This window comes from Salvelinus namaycush, chromosome 40, assembly GCF_016432855.1.
Source record: "Salvelinus namaycush isolate Seneca chromosome 40, SaNama_1.0, whole genome shotgun sequence".
Taxonomy (NCBI): Eukaryota; Metazoa; Chordata; class Actinopteri; order Salmoniformes; family Salmonidae; genus Salvelinus; species Salvelinus namaycush.
In genome coordinates, this window is record NC_052346.1 from 8,335,909 (window position 1) to 8,353,609 (window position 17,701).

The 17,701-nt window shown below is 45.5% G+C and overlaps 1 protein-coding gene across 7 annotated transcripts in view; it reads left to right on the forward strand.

Moving 5' to 3' along the window:
- LOC120033107 (bromodomain adjacent to zinc finger domain protein 2B-like) overlaps nt 1-10,873 on the forward strand; it is a 68,944-nt gene extending 58,071 nt beyond the window's left edge. For all 7 annotated transcript variants that reach the window (XM_038979359.1, XM_038979361.1, XM_038979360.1 and 4 more), the window contains 14 exons: nt 496-750; nt 1,165-1,388; nt 3,408-3,482; nt 3,578-3,872; nt 4,010-4,990; nt 5,191-5,470; nt 5,776-5,931; nt 6,534-6,694; nt 6,932-7,260; nt 7,805-7,940; nt 8,128-8,274; nt 8,516-8,859; nt 9,062-9,205; nt 9,370-10,873. In XM_038979359.1, the coding sequence (XP_038835287.1) occupies nt 496-750; nt 1,165-1,388; nt 3,408-3,482; nt 3,578-3,872; nt 4,010-4,990; nt 5,191-5,470; nt 5,776-5,931; nt 6,534-6,694; nt 6,932-7,260; nt 7,805-7,940; nt 8,128-8,274; nt 8,516-8,859; nt 9,062-9,205; nt 9,370-9,526 (3,684 nt within the window). In that variant the 3' untranslated portion in view covers nt 9,527-10,873. The remainder of the gene's footprint in view (nt 1-495; nt 751-1,164; nt 1,389-3,407; nt 3,483-3,577; nt 3,873-4,009; nt 4,991-5,190; nt 5,471-5,775; nt 5,932-6,533; nt 6,695-6,931; nt 7,261-7,804; nt 7,941-8,127; nt 8,275-8,515; nt 8,860-9,061; nt 9,206-9,369) is intronic.
- The last annotated feature ends 6,828 nt before the right edge of the window (nt 10,874-17,701 follow it).

The window sequence follows — 17,701 nt, forward strand, 5'->3', positions numbered from 1 at the left end:
TCCTGCGTGATGTCTGAAGGGTGACATCATTAAAGGGACCTAGCTTTCCAAATTGTAGGTGGCCGTTTAATGTAGTTACATCTCTTTTACATTATATATATTTGAACTGACAAGTTAATATTGTCTAGGTTTGGGTTATGGGTGGTTAAGTGCATTGTATCATCACAATGGTATGTAATGTACAGTATATCTGTTATCTGTCATATGTGAAACCTGAGTACTGGACACGGTTTGTGCTGTACACTGCCATCAAGTGGCTAAAGAGAGTAATGCATAAGGAGGGACGAGATAATAACCCCCCACATGTTTACTAATGAAAACCCCCCCCAAAAAAGTTGCCATTCAGAGCCATGTGATTCAGTCATTGGCATTGCAACATGTTAGTCACACTACTCCCCATATACTGCCGTCCACATAGGGCACTATAGGAGTCCCAGGGTGTCATGTGAGATGTATCCTAAACATCCCTCCTTCTCTCCTTACCTTTCCTTCCAGCCTCTTCCAGAGTTTTCCAGAATCCCTGGCCTGATCTTGCCGGGGGTTGCGGTGTCTGACTGCCTGCTGCTGATGCAGTTCCTACGCGGCTTTGGGAAGGTGCTGGGCTTCGATGTGGGGGTGGACGTACCCACCCTGGGCATGCTGCAGGAGGGCCTGCTCAACGTGGGAGACAGCATGGGACACGTCCAGGACCTGCTGGTCAGACTCCTCTCCCTGGCCGTGTGTGACCCTGGACTGCCCCCTGGACACAAGGTGAGATACTGTACATGTACAGGAACATACCAAGCATGTTCTGAATAAAAGCCTACACACATTGGTCCGCTTTCCCAGACACAGGTTAAGCCTAGTCTTAGACTAAGAACTAAGAAGCACTTTCTATGGAGAATCTCCACTGAACATGCTTTTTAGTCTAGGACTTAATCTGTGTCTGGGAAACCAGTCCATTGTCTATGAGTCAACACTCCCCTGGAAAGTGTACATGGGGACCACTCTATCACCACCCAACCCTCCCTACACCCCCTTCCAGACCAAGACCATGCTGTCTTTCCCTCTATCTTCCATGACTCACCCCTCCTGTCTCTTTCCTCTCCCCCCAGACCAAGACCATGCTGTCTTTCCCTCTATCTTCCATGACTCACCCCTCCTGTCTCTCTCCTCTCCCCCCAGACCAAGACCATGCTGGGGGACCATCTGACCAACGTGGGCATCAACCGGGACAATGTGTCAGAGGTGCTGCAGATGTACATGGGGGCCCATTGTGGGCAGACTGAGCTGGCTGAGCTGGCCCTCAGCCTGAAGACCAAGGCCTTCCAGGCCCACACCCCCGCCCAGAAGGCCTCCATACTAGGCTTCCTGGCCAATGAGCTGGCCTGCAGCAAGAGTGTCGTCAGGTAGGAGTAAAGAACAGGAGACGCCAAACAGTTAAATAGATAATGCTCCAGCAAGAGTGTCGTCAGGTAGGAGTAAAGAACAGGAGACGCCAAACATTTAAATAGATAATGCTGCAGCAAGAGTGTCATCAGGTAGGAGTAAAGAACAGGAGACGCCAAACATTTAAATAGATAATGCTGCAGCAAGAGTGTCGTCAGGTAGGAGAAAATAACAGGAGACGCCAAACAGTTAAATAGATAGTTCTGCAGCAAGAGTGTCGTCAGGTAGGAGAAAAGAACAGGAGACGCCAAACATTTAAATAGATAATGCTGCAGCAAGAGTGTCGTCAGGTAGGAGTAAAGAACAGGAGACGCCAAACATTTAAATAGATAATGCTGCAGCAAGAGCGTCGTCAGGTAGGAGTAAAGAACAGGAGACGCCAAACATTTAAATAGATAATGCTGCAGCAAGAGCGCCGTCAGGTAGGAGTAAAGAACAGGAGACGCCAAACATTTAAATAGATAATGCTGCAGCAAGAGTGTCGTCAGGTAGGAGTAAAGAACAGGAGACGCCAAACATTTAAATAGATAATGCTGCAGCAAGAGTGTCGTCAGGTAGGAGTAAAGAACAGGAGACGCCAAACATTTAAATAGATAATGCTGCAGCAAGAGCGCCGTCAGGTAGGAGTAAAGAACAGGAGACGCCAAACATTTAAATAGATAATGCTGCAGCAAGAGTGTCGTCAGGTAGGAGAAAATAACAGGAGACGCCAAACATTTAAATAGATAATGCTGCAGCAAGAGTGTCGTCAGGTAGGAGAAAATAACAGGAGACGCCAAACATTTAAATAGATAATGCTGATGCAAGAGCGCCGTCAGAAGGAGGGACGAAAGAACAATTGAAACGAAACAGTTAAAGGTCAGGTTCTATCTGCAGCAAAAGCGTAGACAGGTAGGAGGAGAGATGCTGACCTGCCAGCGCTGTACATCACACAGGCTTCATACCAGTGGAGCTACAAGGGAATAGATTATTGGGCGTAAGGAGATCAAACATGAAATCCAAATATGGATTCTATGTTTTTACTGGTTTTACTGACAGGATATGCAGACAACATTTCACGAGCATGAGAGAACATCCTTGTAGATCAGGCATCGCCGTCCCTTCCTGTCTTATTAGGTGGAGCCAGTGTGAAAGGTTTAGTGTACAGGAGGCTTCCATACCGTTGTGAGCCTACTGCCTTTTAGCTCCTTACAAATAATGACGTTCAGTTGACTTCACTCTGCTGCTAATGCTGTCGTGTTTTATTAATGCTGTGTAAGACTCCGGATAGATCAGCTAATCTGGAGTGGGATTCAATTTTGATAGAGAGAGAAGCCAATACATCAATTATTCACGAGAATGGAGGGATACTAGTGCTGCAGGCTATTCACTCTACAGAGAGAGAGAGAAAATTGTACTGCTTGTGTTAACTAGAGGTAACTGCCAAAATAAAGGAAACCCCAACATAAAGTGTCTTAATAGGGCGTCGGGCCACCACGAACCAGAACAGCTTCAGTGCACCTTGGCATAGATTCTACAAGTGTCTATAACTCTGTTGGAGGGATCTGACACCATTCTTCCACAAGAAATTCCATTATTTGGTGTTTTGTTGATGGTGGTGGAAAACACTGTCTCAGGCACTGCTCCAGAATCTCCCATAAGTGTTCAAATGAGTTGAGATCTGATGATTGAGACGGCCATGGCATATGGTTTACATCGTTTTCATCCTCATCAAACCATTCAGTGACCACTTGTGCTTGTGGATGGGGACATTGTCATCCTATGGGGACATAGCCATGGTAGCAAAATAATGGCATGCCCAGCATTTTTATACATGATCCTAACCATGATAGGATGTTAATTGCTGAATTAACTCAGGAACCACACCTGTGTGGAAGCACCTGCTTTCAATGTACTTTGTGTCCCTCATTTACTCACTGTTTCCATAGTTACCTGTACGTGTGAACTGACATATACTGTATCTTACTCTGTTTCTACAGTGAGATCGACAAGAACCTTGATCACATGACCAACATGAGGAAGGACAAGTGGCTGATCGAGGGCAAACTCAAAAAGTAAGTGGCATGTGTGTTGACGGGTGTGTGTGTGTGTGTGTGTGTGTGTGTGTGTGCGCTTCTGAAAGCTCACCTGTGTGTTTCTCTCTCTCCAGGTTGAGGACCATCCATGCCAAGCGGACCGGGAAGAGAGATGCCAGCATGGGAGGGGAGGAGACCCAGCCCCTGGGTACGCCTTCCTCTGGCCTCAAACGCAAGAGAAAGGCCGGAGCAGAAAGCGACGACGACGATGATGAAGACGAAGACAGCGACGACCTGGCCTATGAAGATGACGAGGAAGAGGAGGAGGAGATGAAGAAGGGGAAGAAAGTGGAAACGTGTGACGAGGACGATGGGGACCAATCAACTAGTGTGGAGGAGCTGGAGAAACAGATAGAGAAGCTAGCCAAGGTAAGTCCTTCCATCCGGAGATCTGAGAGTTCCATCTCTGTGGAAGTTAGTAAATAGTTAGAAAATAGTAATTAGAAATGATTGATTCATTGATTTAGTTATAACTCAGGTCATGACGGTCTTGCTTGGTTTCACAGCAACAGCACCAGGTGAGGAGGAAGCTGTTTGAGGCGTCCCACTCCCTGCGCTCCATGATGTACGGCCAGGACCGGTACCGCCGGCGCTACTGGGTTCTGCCCCACTGCGGAGGGGTCTTCATCGAGGCCATGGAGAGCGGAGAAGCTGCGGGGGAGCTGGACAAAGAGAGGGAGAGGAGGAGGACGGCAGCAGGGGAGGTGCACATCAAGGAGGAGCCGCAGGAGGAGGAGGTGCAGAAGAAGAAACCTGGGGGCGTCGGCGGGGAGGAGAGGAGCGTCTACACCCCCGTGGGGTCAGAGGAAGGGAAGGAGGAGAAGAAAGGTTCTCCCAATCTTTTCCTCTTGCAGTCAGCCTCTCTCTCCAAACTGACCACGCTCCTCCATGTCGCTAAGGACGTTGCCAAGGAAACCCGCGAAGCCGAGGCAGACCCCCGTCCCAAATACAACGGCAGCCCCACGCCACCCTCTGTTACCACAATAACAACACCACCATCCTATCCCGCCCACAACGCCTCTCTACCCGCCTTACCTACAAGCCCCTGTGCGTTGACGGCGCCGAACCTGCCATGCGAGGAGGCCAAGCCCGGCTTCCCCACCTCCACCTCGTCTCCCTCCTCGTTCTCCTCTCTCCTGAGCCCCCCACCCCAGCTTTTCAGCCCTATGAAGACCTCCACCCTAACCCCTACCCCTCCACAGCTCCAGTACCTCCCCAGTGACCAGCTCCTCAGGGTCCTGACAGAGAGGAGCGGTCACTGGTTCACCCTGCTCCCCCGCTCCCCCTGTGACGACACCTCCCTAACCACCTCTCCCTCCCCAGGGCCCGGCCCTCTCCAGTCCTCCCCGCTGCCCTCCTCCAGCCTCACACGGCCCAGGTCTCCCCCGGCCTCCCCCGCCCTGCCTCTCACCCCCTCGGCAGCGTCGGCCTCAGCCAGCCCCCACCATCCAGCTGGCTTCATCAACTACCCTCTGTCAGCCCTGCAGGTCAGTACGCTGCCAGGACAGACCCCTTGTCCTAATGATTTATACCGGTAGTAGAAGCTGATAATGGAAAATCCTATGAATAAATGTAACATCAGAAGAATGTAGGTTCTGTTTGAAGCTATAGCCCTAAGTGTAGTGATACACATTAGTTTTTCTAATCATGATATTGAAGTGTCTGTGTATGTATCTGCCCCCTCTAGGGTAAGGCTGGCGGGTCGTTGCTGGGTCTCTCAGCGTTCTGCGGTGGCTGGCCCAGTGGAATGATGAGCCCCAGCCAGCTGCCCTTCTGCAGCAGCCCCCTGCCAGGCCACTCAGGCCTCAGCTCCGTGGAGGGCAGTGCCAACGCGGCGCCCAGCGTCTCCAGCAAGAGCGAGTCGCCTGTTCCTCCCGGCGAGAAGCTCTCGTCCACGGTGCCCTCTCCCGCCATGATGGATGTGCCCAAGCACTCGGATCACCCCACACCACGGCCCATCCCTGAGGGTGAGCGTGTGTGTGTGTGCGAGCGCGTGTGTGGGATGAGTCATCTATTTATTCAGTTAACCTTTATTCATTCACTGAGTCATAAGAATGAATAATTGATTTTGTTCTACTGGGTGGAAGAAAGGAATCTCTTGAGGAGAGAGAACAGCACTGGAGTGTGTTCTGTATCAGAATACTGTAGATCTATTTCAAGGGGGCATTATATTGTCTTAAGTTATTTTTCTAAAAAATGTCTATACGTTTATTTATATATGTGTGTGTGTGTGTGTGTGTGTGTTTGTGTGTGTGTGTGTGTGTGCGCGCAGAGATGCTGTCAGGCTGGTGGCGAGTGTCAGACATTGAGGAGCTGCGCTCCCTGGTGGAGTCCCTCCACAGCCGGGGAGTCAGAGAGAAGGGCCTGCACCGACAGATGCACAAATACATGGAGCTCATCCCACAGGTCTGCACCAAGCACCGAGACGGTGAGTACTAATTCAGACACAAACACAGGCGGTAGGTCCCTCACTTACCCAATCTTTAGCAATCTGCATAGCCTTTACAGAGTAGATTTAGCCAACAGATCCCGATGAATAAAGTAGCTTTGATTTTGTGTCAGTGAAACTGAGCAGCACTCCGACTGGAAGGCCCAGACTTTCACAAAGACTTTTGCGTTGGAGTCTGATTGAGCACTGTGTTATGACAGCCCTGAGTAGCTCTACCCCTACTGAGCACACTCCAAGCACCTGCGCTTCACAATGAGTTGACATTTGGTACATGACGCATGACTGACTGCTCAATATGAGTCTGACATCAAAGCCAGATTTGTTAACGTTCACATGGTTTCTGATTGAACAGCTCTTTGTGTCTGGATATTGAATTCTTAATCTGTGTGTGTGTGTGTGTGTGTGTGTGTGTGTGTGTGTGTGGTAAGAGTGCGTGTGGTTTTGTTGTTGCGTTGGGGAGGGAGTATCGAGCGACAAAAGCAAGGCCGTGGATGTTGGGTCTGATGTGCGAATAATATGTATGCTTCGTCTATGGAGTGTATGACTGGTCTCTAATGCCGTCCTGCCTCCCCAATCTGCAGCGGCCATGATAGAGCTGTGTGAGCTGGAGGAGAGCCAGGTGAGTGTGGAGTCAGTGCGGGGGTGGTGTGTGGAGGAGCAGGCCATGGAGATGGACATCGCTGTGCTGCAGCAGGTGGAGGAGCTGGAGAGGAAGGTCACCACCGCCAGCTTGCAGGTCAAGGTAAACAACAACAACGACATCAACAAATGAGAAGCTTCCTTTTATTATAGCTCTCATCCTTATCCATTGGAGAAAATATAGGTCTCTGTTCAAAAGTAATGAATTGTAGCGGGGGCCACTCCCCCACTAACCGTTTCAAGTCTAAATGTTAACCAAGATCTAGTGACAGTAGCCAGGGAATAGGTTGTTATTTAAGTTTGAACCTAAAGACTGCATTACCCAACATTCTCTGCGCAGGGCTGGATGTACCCCGAGCCCCAATCAGAGAGGGAGGACCTGGTCTACCACGAGCACAAGCCCCTCCCCAAACACCAACCAGCGGCGGGCGGCGCTGCCGACAAAGACCAACCAGAGGACAAAGCGGACCACAAGGCGGGCGGCGTGGTGCGTCACGCGGACAACCCTCTGGACATAGCGGTGACGCGATTGGCGGACCTGGAGAGGAACATCGAGAGAAGGTACCTGAGGAGCCCCTTAGGTACCACCATTCAGATCAGGCTGGATAATGTGGGGGCTATCGGTACCGTCACTGTCCCCGCTCCCTCCAGTAGTGCTGACAGGGAAGGGTAGGTCATCCACTCAGCATTCAAGCAAACACTTCTGTGTGCTTTTTTTTGTTTCATTTTTCAAAAAGACGTCTACCTATGCTGTCGCTTTTTTGGTTTTGCCTCTTTTATTGTGTATTTTATGGTTGTCTTCTGGTTTGGGGTTGACTCTGTGTGGCGAATGTTTTTCCCCGTTGACTTTGTCTGGCCGTCTGCATGGTGTTATGCGTCAGTAATCGTCCACCTCGTCCCCCCTACCATTCTTTTCCCTCCTCTCCCGGCATCTACATAGGCATCACTCCTCCCTGGTGGTGTGTGTATCTGTACCCATATATCCCTGCTGCCTGCCTGCCACCCTCACTCACTCTCATACCTGCGTCTGTCTGCACAGCTGTAGTTTCAGCTAGTTGTGGTGACAGTGGGTGTGTGTCTGTGTATGGGCAAGTGTTTATGTTGGAAAGCGAATGATTGAGCGTGTGTACCTGCCTGCATGCGTACGTGTCCCGACTTTCCGTTTCCTGTTTGTATGCGTCCATTCCTCTGACATCTGTGTTGCCTTCCACAGGGGCGAGGAGGAGGTGGCCCATGGGATGAAGGTGTGGAGGAAGGCCCTGGGCGACGTCCGCAGTGCCGCCCAGCTGGCCATGTGTCTCCAGCAGCTCCAGAAGTCCATCGCCTGGGAGAGGTCCATCATGAAAGTGGTGAGTAACACCTCAACGACTGTAGCTGGCTGGCACGGAATTTCAATATGCTAGGGAAGTGAATACTGTGTGTCATTGGAGAGCATTTCAAGTCCTTTAGGGAGTGGATTCCAATGTAAATCTTGGTAAATGTTGATTCGTAATCCATCCCTTGGGTTTGAGGTAACACTGCGTTGTCTGCTTTCAGTACTGTCAGATCTGCAGGAAGGGTGACAACGAGGACCTGCTCCTGCTGTGTGACGGCTGTGACAAAGGCTGCCACACGTACTGTCACAAACCCAAGATCACCACCATCCCCGAGGGGGACTGGTACTGCCCCGCCTGCATATCCAAGGTGACCAAAACTGTCCAGCCCACTGTTCAACATTTACATATCTTACCTTACTGTAGAAGTATGTCAGACATGCATATCAGGCATGTACATTATTTCAAAGTACATCATGTAACTGTCATTTTCATATCATATATTATTTCAAAGTAGGTAATTCAACAACACTGTGTACACAATATGCTAAGTGCCATTGTTTTGTAAGTACATCGGCATGAATCTTTGTCCTCCTCCCCTCTCCCCTCAGGCGAGCGGCCCATCTCCCAAGAACAAGAAGCTGCCCAGCAAACCGGTGGCGGGTGGAAGTGGGAAGAAACCCACCGCTGCTGAGGCCAAGCGGAACGGGAAGCAGGCCGGCAACAGTAACGGTAACGTGGAGGTGTCAGAGGACGACTCGGCGAGCGCCAACAGCACCCCGAAGAAAGGAGGAGGAGCGAAAGAGCCCCCCAGCAGGAAGAGGAAAGGAGAGGAGAGCCCCGCCCCGTCCCAGGCCCCGCCCACACCCCAGTCACCCAGTCAGGAGAGCCCTGTGGTGTGTGTGAAGAGAGCCAAGACAGCCAGAGACAACAACAGAGACCTGGGTTTGTGCAGGTACTGTACTACACCATAAACCTTTGAGTCATTTTCTAAGCACAAGTATCATCACTTTAATCAGTGAGTTGCTGATGGAAATGTACATGCGGGTTGTAAATGTATTTGCCTGGGGCATTGCGTTCAGCCTCTTTAAATAATTGAAGGTCCAATGTACTGTTAACATTCCCTTTGTGACGTGTGTGTGTGTTCTCTTCTGCAGGGTGCTCCTGGCTGAGTTGGAGCGCCACCAGGATGCCTGGCCCTTCCTCAACCCCGTCAACACCAAGGGGATCCCTGGCTACAGGAAGGTCATCAAGAAGCCCATGGACTTCGCCACCATCAGAGAGAAGCTCATCAGCAGCCAGTGAGTTCACTATTAATATGACACTATTACTATCCACTCCCTAGTAGTCATACTATGACTAACCCAGAGTTTTTTTCTGATCTAGTCACGTAACCAGGAAAAGATAACATACCAATCGAGTGTTTTACTCATTTACTCGAAATGATCTGTACCTCTCGTTTCAGGTATCAGAATCTGGAGACTTTCATTATTGACGTCAACCTGGTTTTTGATAACTGTGAAAAGTTTAATGAAGACAATTCAGACATTGGGCGAGCGGGACACAACATGAGGAAGTTCTTTGATAAGAGATGGACAGAGCTTCTCAAGCAAATAAACTAATCCATCAGTTCGGGTGTTGTTTTACCGATCATCATCACTGTCTCAAACCAGACCTCCAGTAAAGTTCTATTTGACATTTCATAGCAGAGGCACCACGTTTTGGGAACGACAAGATGATGATGCTAGTCCGTCTGTACCTTTGGGACGAACCCGGGGCGGTTAAAGTGAAATGTCAACAGACAGACTTGTAACGCTGGTGTTGCTACAGTACAACAGGGATCCGAACACCCAAAGAGTCCCACACAATGTCAACCGGGTGTCTTAGTGCAATACCATTTCCTGTTCAAGATCATTGCACTGAATCCTCATCCTGCTCAACCACCCAAGATGCATCTGCGGTAGAATACTTTCAACTACTTGTAAATAGACGTTTTATTTTTATTTAATCGTATTATAGTGAATGTATTTAATTTTTTAATCATTATTTATGAATCAATAAATAAATAAAATAAAAAAGGTCCACATCATTTTCTATGAAAAGGAAGAATCAGCTCAACTGCTTTGAATCGAAAGGAATGTCTGTCTTTGTGTTTGACTTTTTATTTTATTTTTTTCCCAAATATGAAACAAAGCCAAGAAATGTTTTTACTGTTTACACTGTTCTATGCTTTTGGGCACCAGAGGACTGTAATCATTACGTTAAAACTGTACAACTGCATTTAATTACAAAAATTGCAGAAAAACAGTCAGACAATGGTGATACATGTGTATATACTGTTTATTAATGTCAATATTCAAGTCTTGTTTGGAACGAATTGTTTAAAATATCAGATATTGTTTATGCCTTAGAATGATTGTAGCATTCTATTCTATTTTAGTGAAAGTGATTAAAAAAAACATTATAAATATTGTTTGTACAATATATACATATCCTCTGCAAACACTGTGGTATCCTTAATCTTGGTAGTGCCTACCCTTCCAACAGGGGCGTAGGGGATATCATTTTTTTGGTTTTTCCATTTTTATGATGACATTATTTTTTATATAATTTCAATCCAACATGGCCTCAAGTCTGACAGTGACACAGTAATCATTCCTCTCCATACAGAAAGAGAAAAACAAACAAACAACGTTTAAGTATTTTTTGGTCTTTTTTCCCATGAAACATTTCCCCATATCTGCCTTGCTACAGTACAGAGGACGTAAGGCCATTTGTAACCACTGTGTTTGAATCTTGCTGTGTGTCGTGGCCTAATGGAGGCAGCTAGAGTTTTTTGTACCCAAGTCAGAGTACTTGAAGTTACTTTATTTAAGATATTGTGGAAAAAAAGTATCATTCTTTTTGTAGGAGCTTTATTTTTCACTAGTGTGTGGCACGGACCTATTAAAGGATGTTTTTCAACCTAGTTTCACTCTGGGTGTGTTATTTCCCCTCTTCTACCTACCCTGTGTCATGAGTCATGACATTTTAATTTGGATGATGTGAGTGGGGAGGAGAATACCTTTTTCTAGTTTTGCTATGCTTTTGGGTAGCACATGAATGTAGTACCTATTCAATTTAGAGCAATTTAGATGGTATTTTGGCCCCTCTAATCACCTACTTCTACTAGCCCTTTTGTTCACACAAATATAACATAATTTAGCCTATGAGTATATGTTAATGACTAATAGGGTTTAGATTAGAATCTAGACTTTGGAGATCGAGTCATTTTAGATCTGTCAAATACTGAAAGGGGAGACAACAAGGAGAACTTTCAGTTTGCTGTCATTGTGAATGGGTTTAATGCTGTCTGGACATGATTGATGGGTGGTCCTCCAGATTATAAAAAAAAAAATGGATAACGCATTTCCTGCATTTTAAGGCCCAATGCAGTCATTTTTATCAAATCATTTCTGGGGAACAATGAAGTACTTTACTGTAATAGCTTTCCATGAAAATTGTCAAAAAGAAACTAAAATAGTTTTTAAGCAATCAATGGTAGTGACAGGGGCATGTGAACATCAAACCAAATATGGAGTTGATTTGATTTCAGGTTATTTTGGTCACAGGGATCACATGGCCCTCTCCCTTCCATTGATTTTTAGCTAGTGATGGCTAACGTTAGCTAAGTTTGTAGTGGCTGTTTAAAGACAACCGAACCATGGATTACAATTTCTCCTGGCCCATAGACTACTTACAGTGTGAGGAACTATGTAACAACAAGTGAAAAAATCATGAACTACTCCTTTAAGTAAGTAACCTTGGACAAGTAAGCCTTTGCATGAGGAAACGTGATGTACAGGTACACCCCCTGGACAGGATACTACTCTGTTGCAGGGCCTTACCTCCAATCCATCTCCTTAATGCTGAGTGCCAAGTAGAGAGGCATCAGGTCCCAATTTTAGAGTCTTTGTTTGGACTTGACCACGGATCGAACCCCCAACCTTCGAATCTCACTAACAAAAATGACAAATTGAATAAAATCGATGTATCCATTTGTATAACTACATTTTTTTATGGCCAAAAGGACATTCTTTGATAGACAATAACTTTCGTATTTTCATGAGTGTTTGAGTGTTACGGCAGATTAGGGATCGGACCAAAACGCAGAGTGGAAAGTGTCCATGTTTTATTAACAATTAAACTGAACACTAAACGAAACAAAATAGCAAAAGAGAATCTAACCGACAAACAGTCCCGTGTGGCACAACTACATACACGGAAGACAAACACCCACAAACCACACGTGAAACCCCGGCTGCCTAAGTATGATTCTCAATCAGGGACAACGATTGACAGCTGCCTCTGATTGAGAATCATACCAGGCCGAACACAAAAAACACACATAGACAACCCACCCCAACTCACGCCCTGACCATACTAAATAAATACAAAATAAGGGAAAATAAGGTCAGGAACGTGACATAGAGGTTAGGTCACTGGAACCTTAATTGGGGGGGACTGGCTCGTGGTAATGGATGCAGTGGAATAAGTTAAATGGTATCAAATACATCAAACACATGGTTTCCATGTGCTTGATGCCATTCCATTTGCTCCGTCCTCCCCTCAGTAGCCTCACTGGTTTAGGTCCATAACTGGCCTCTATCTGCTTACACTGCTTTCAAGGCAAGGCTACATGGTTTCTTTCTGCGTTTCTCTAACTTTTTTGTGCCAGGGACATGGCCTTCTTCCTCCGGGGAGTGCTTCGGTAAAACATGATTAACAACCACCTTTAATTCCAAATACCTATTTTTGTATGTGTTTTCTCTATAACTAGGCCTACGAGGCCTATGTTAACACATATAATTGTTTTAAGATGGTAATAACATGGACCATCAAGCTATTCAATTCTCTATTGGTCACCTGGGGGCTCCCAACACTAAGGGCTCCCGAGTGTCGCAGGGGTCTAAGGCACTGCATCTCAGTGCAAGAGGTGTCTCTACAGTCCCTGGTTCAAATCCAGGCTGTATCACATCTGGCTGCGATTGGGGGTCCCATAGAGCGGTGCACAATTGGCCAAGGCTTAATTTTTTTTGGGGGGGGGGGGACAAAATAGCCCTCTGGAATATTATATTAACTTATATGCCGACGATGCCTGTTTTACCAAAATATCAACATTTATCATCGATAAAGAGGTTTGTTTGGAACCTCTCTGTACTGGCTCTGTGGCCTACTGGGAGCTCAAGGCTTCACATACACGGTTGTCACTAGAGACCACAGCCACAAAGTCATAATTATGGCTAAACCCGCCTATTTCAACAACTTCTTAAAATCTGTTTTTAAACCTAACCATAACCTTAACCACACTGTTAACCTTATGCCTAACTATAACCTTAAATTAAGCCTAAAAAGCTCATTTTTGTTTTTCATGAATTTTGACTTTGTGGCTGTAGTAACTAGTGACAATCCATACACATATACACACCATAGACATTAAAACCAGATATCAATTCAAAATCTAATTCCATTTCTAACATGCTTTGTAAAACAACAGGTGTAGACTAACAGTGAAATGCTTACTTACAGGCCCTTCCCAACAATGCAGAGAAAAAACGAGAAATACAAGAAAAATAATAGGCCAACATGAGGAATAAATACACAATGAGTAACAATAACATGGCTATATACACAGGGTACCAGTACCTAGTCCGTGTTCAGGGGTAATTGAGGTAGATATGTACATATAGGTAGGGATAAAGTGACTAGGCCACAGGATAGATAAAGAAACAGTAACATATGTGATGAGTCAATGCAGATATTTTTATTTAACCAGTCAAGAACAAATTCTAATTTACAATGATGGCCTACACCAGCCAAACCCAGACAAGACATAAAAAATCTGAACTCATCATGAGGGGCTTCACCTCTTGACAGTGGAGAGAAAGATTTAAAGTTAATTTTGTGCAATTCTACACATTTTGCCTTGGGGTGTAGAGAAAATATTGCAATTGTGTAACTAATTACATGCAATTCTACTAATTTTGCCTTAGGGAGGAGAGGAACATGAGCTGTTTTACAGCAAATTTCCTGCAATTCTACACATTTTGACATAGGGTGGAGAGAAATGTTTGCTGTTTTTAATATGAGATCTGAGAGAGACTGACCAACAAAATTAATGGGGGTATGGCTTGTGGGCCCCCGACCATGATTACTAAATTCAGATAGCTGGCCGTTAGACTAACTTCCAATCTAAAAATGTTTAGCTGATATGGGCTAATTGACTGACATAGCAAGAGAAAAACTGCTGATGCAAAGCCACATTTCGAAATTGCACCTTGTGTATTCTACAATTCTAACTTGCAACAGTAAATTGAGACTCCGACTGAGGGCAAGCAGTTGCCCTGGTTTACTGCCGTGTTCACGTGCTAGTCGGAACTAGGAAACTCTGACATTTCCGACTTGTTAACTGGTTGTAGTTATACACGTGCCCGTTCAACCAATTAGCAAGTCGGACATTTCAGAGTTACGACGTTTGAATGCGGCATATGACTCCAGTCACTGGAGTCTTTGACAATTTTTAGGGCCTTCCTCTGACACCATCAATAGAGAGAAATAGTAATGGAATATTTTTGTAGGCACTAACTCAGCCATTGATTCGTTGGACAAAGCCTATGAGAAAATGAATGGAGCTTTTGTATGGTTTTTGGATAAACTATCTTATATGTTTTGTTCTATGAGATCATTTTAAGCATTTATGTAATCAAAAAAAATCACAAAGCACATAAAAGGCTTCATAATTCATAAAGTTCACGTTAACTGACCGATATTTTCTCATAGAACAAAATATATAAGATCCCCCCCCTAAGCCTGTGTTAACCTCAGACCATATTTTCGACGTTTATCCCAAAATCATATTCCTTCCCCATTAATTTTCCCCCATAGGAATGGCTGAACGAACTCATTTCCGGTTTTTATTACTGCAGGTTGGCAAGCTCCATGGCTCATATTTCTAGAAGGGGACGTAGCATCATCCCAAAATTGCGACGGGAGTATGGGCGAGTGGGTGTGTCGAAATGAAAGTAGTGGGCGTGTGGAAAGTAGTGAGTGTGTCGAAAGCTTTCTGCTTTACGTTAGACGGTTTTGATTGAACTGTTTTTAAATTTTGTTTCTTGAGTGGCAGCAAATCTGCACAATAAGCTGATTCCCTGTCCATTCGCCCACTCCTTTCGACACACCTACTCGCCATATGGTGCATTCATGACAAATGGGAGCTTGGATAAAAACGAGGTCAAATCATGACGTCAGTGATCTTAAGGTTGGTTAGTCGAAGCTCTCGAAAGAGGCCCGAGTTCCCAACTTGGAATTCCGAGTTGGATGACCGTTCAAAACTACTTTTCCAAGTCAGAGCTCGTTTTTTCACGAGTTCCCAGTTGTCTTGAACGCACTGAAGTTTGGGGGAAGGCATAACCATGAAGTAAACATGGAACATAGACACGCAAAGAGATAAGAAAATAAACACACATCCCACTTTAGTTAGAATATAAAATAATACTGGCTTTGTATTTACATGCATTTGTTATAATACAAACTAAACAACAGGAGCATAGAGTGACGCTGTTGCGCGAACAGCTAGACTAGTTAAAGGGTTAGTTAACTAGCTAGCCAGCAGATCCGACACCTTATGCTTGCTTATAGCTGCACTACAGGGTTGGACAGACCGTTTGCATGAAGGTGCGCTATGCTTAAATCACTCCGCCATTTCTGGTTGCTAAAATGTCGAATAGTTCGCCAAATTCCAATTTATGGGACATAAAAAGCAAGTATAGTGTAGATAATCATTGTACCATCAAAACTGCTGTGAAATATATTTTCAATAAACAAAAAATATTGTATTTCAGCTGTTTCAAGCTGGTGTACAATACTGAAAGTAAAAGATGCAAAAACGAAACTTAAGAACGGGAAGCACAGAAATAGTGCCCAGAGAACAACTCTACTGCTTCATAGACTTGCCTTCAATGAGAATGATAGATCTATAACTCGCATTACTATGTGAATTTGGTCGGCTCGCCCAAACAGTTACATATTGCAGCTTTAAGTTAAGACAGTGGATATGGCTCGGAAAACATATCTAATTCCAGGGATAAGTTGTACTTCGAATACTCCCAAATGTTACACAGAGAAGATTGAAAGACTGCTAGTTTTTCTGAAAACTGCCCTTTTATAAAAATAAAAAAACTACTGATTTCAACACCCAAAGAATTGCCCACAATGTCGTGTGTAATTGTGGGTTAGTCTTTGGGTGTGCAACGTAATTTGTGGAGTTCAGTTTTATTGGCTACATGCTATCTAGCAGTAGCCACAGCAGCCATTGTGGAATGGCACATTGCGCTGAACAACAAAGGAGCTGATTGGCTGACACTGCCATTCCAAAATGGCTGATGTGGCAACTTCTTTTTAGCATAAGGACAAAAAGTGCAGTTTTCTGGAAAAACTAGCAGTAGTTCAATCTTGTCAGTGTAACAGTTGGGATAATGGGACAATTTGATTCAAAGCTCTCAAAGCTTCGAATCAAGTTCTTTCTCATCCCTGAATTGAGGTAAGTTTTCTGAGCCATATCACGCGGCAGCTCTGCGAAGCCTGTCCGACCCTGTAGTGCAGCTGTAAGCAAGCGTAAGGTGCTGGATCTGCTCGCTACTAACTACCCACTGTGCACAGACGTCAGTTCAACGTATAGTTTCGATTTACATTTGGTTGAGTTGTCAACCAACGTGAAATCAACAAAACCTTTCACCATATCATTGGATTTAGCTTAAAGTTGGGTGAAAAAAAAGACAAACATCCCTTACGTTGATTTTTTGCAAATCCAATTAGTTTTCCCCGTTGATTCAACGTCATCACATTGTTTTTTTGTCTTGAAATGACGTGGAAACAATGTTGATTCAAGCAGTTTTTGCCCAGTGGGTAGTAAGTAGCCTATTTGCTCAAATGCATACGATTGCAACCTCTCTGCTCTGGCAACTTCAGATGGTTTCCAGGTGTGGCAAGCTGTTTGGATAACGAGTCTAGCTAGCTATCTTGTAATCATTGTAATGTCACACAGTTAATAGTTATATTCTATTGTCAAAGGGATTCATCAAGACCAACTCAAATGGTGCCCCTGATCTGTACCTTGCAAGACCATCGCGACGATGTCACCTGGTGCGCCTTCTCCACCACGCTGCTGCCCACCTGTTCAGCTGATAAAACCTTACGAATTTACAACACCCAAGACTTTTCCCGAAGTCCCATAATCCCCACTCTCTGGCCACGGCTATGGCGTCCACTGTTGTTGCTTCAGCGCCTGTGGTCAGTATTTGGCCTCGTGTTCAACTGATGGTTCAACAGTTGTGTGGTCAACGGACACGGGTGAGATAGAGGCAGTGCTGGAGCATCCGAGTAGGAACCCCGTCAGGGTTTGCGCCTTCTCGCCCGACTCTTCACATTTGGTTTCGAAGGCGTCTGATGGTACTTTAGGGCTTTGGGATTTCCCTACGAAAACATTGCACAGGTGAACTTGATTGATATAATTTATCTCCATGTTATCGACTCATAAATACGCCTATATCTGCAGACTGATATGTGTTGTCTCTTGCAGAGTGTTCTTAAATGATTATTTGTCAACAGTGAATGAGACCACTATGGTGGCCTGCTCCTTCACCCCCTGTGGCCCGATGTTTGTCACTGGATCTACGTATGGGGACCTCAGGCTGTGGGACCTGGACATGAACCAGCTCCACGCGGAGAAGAACAATCACGACTTGGGGGTCACCTGCTAC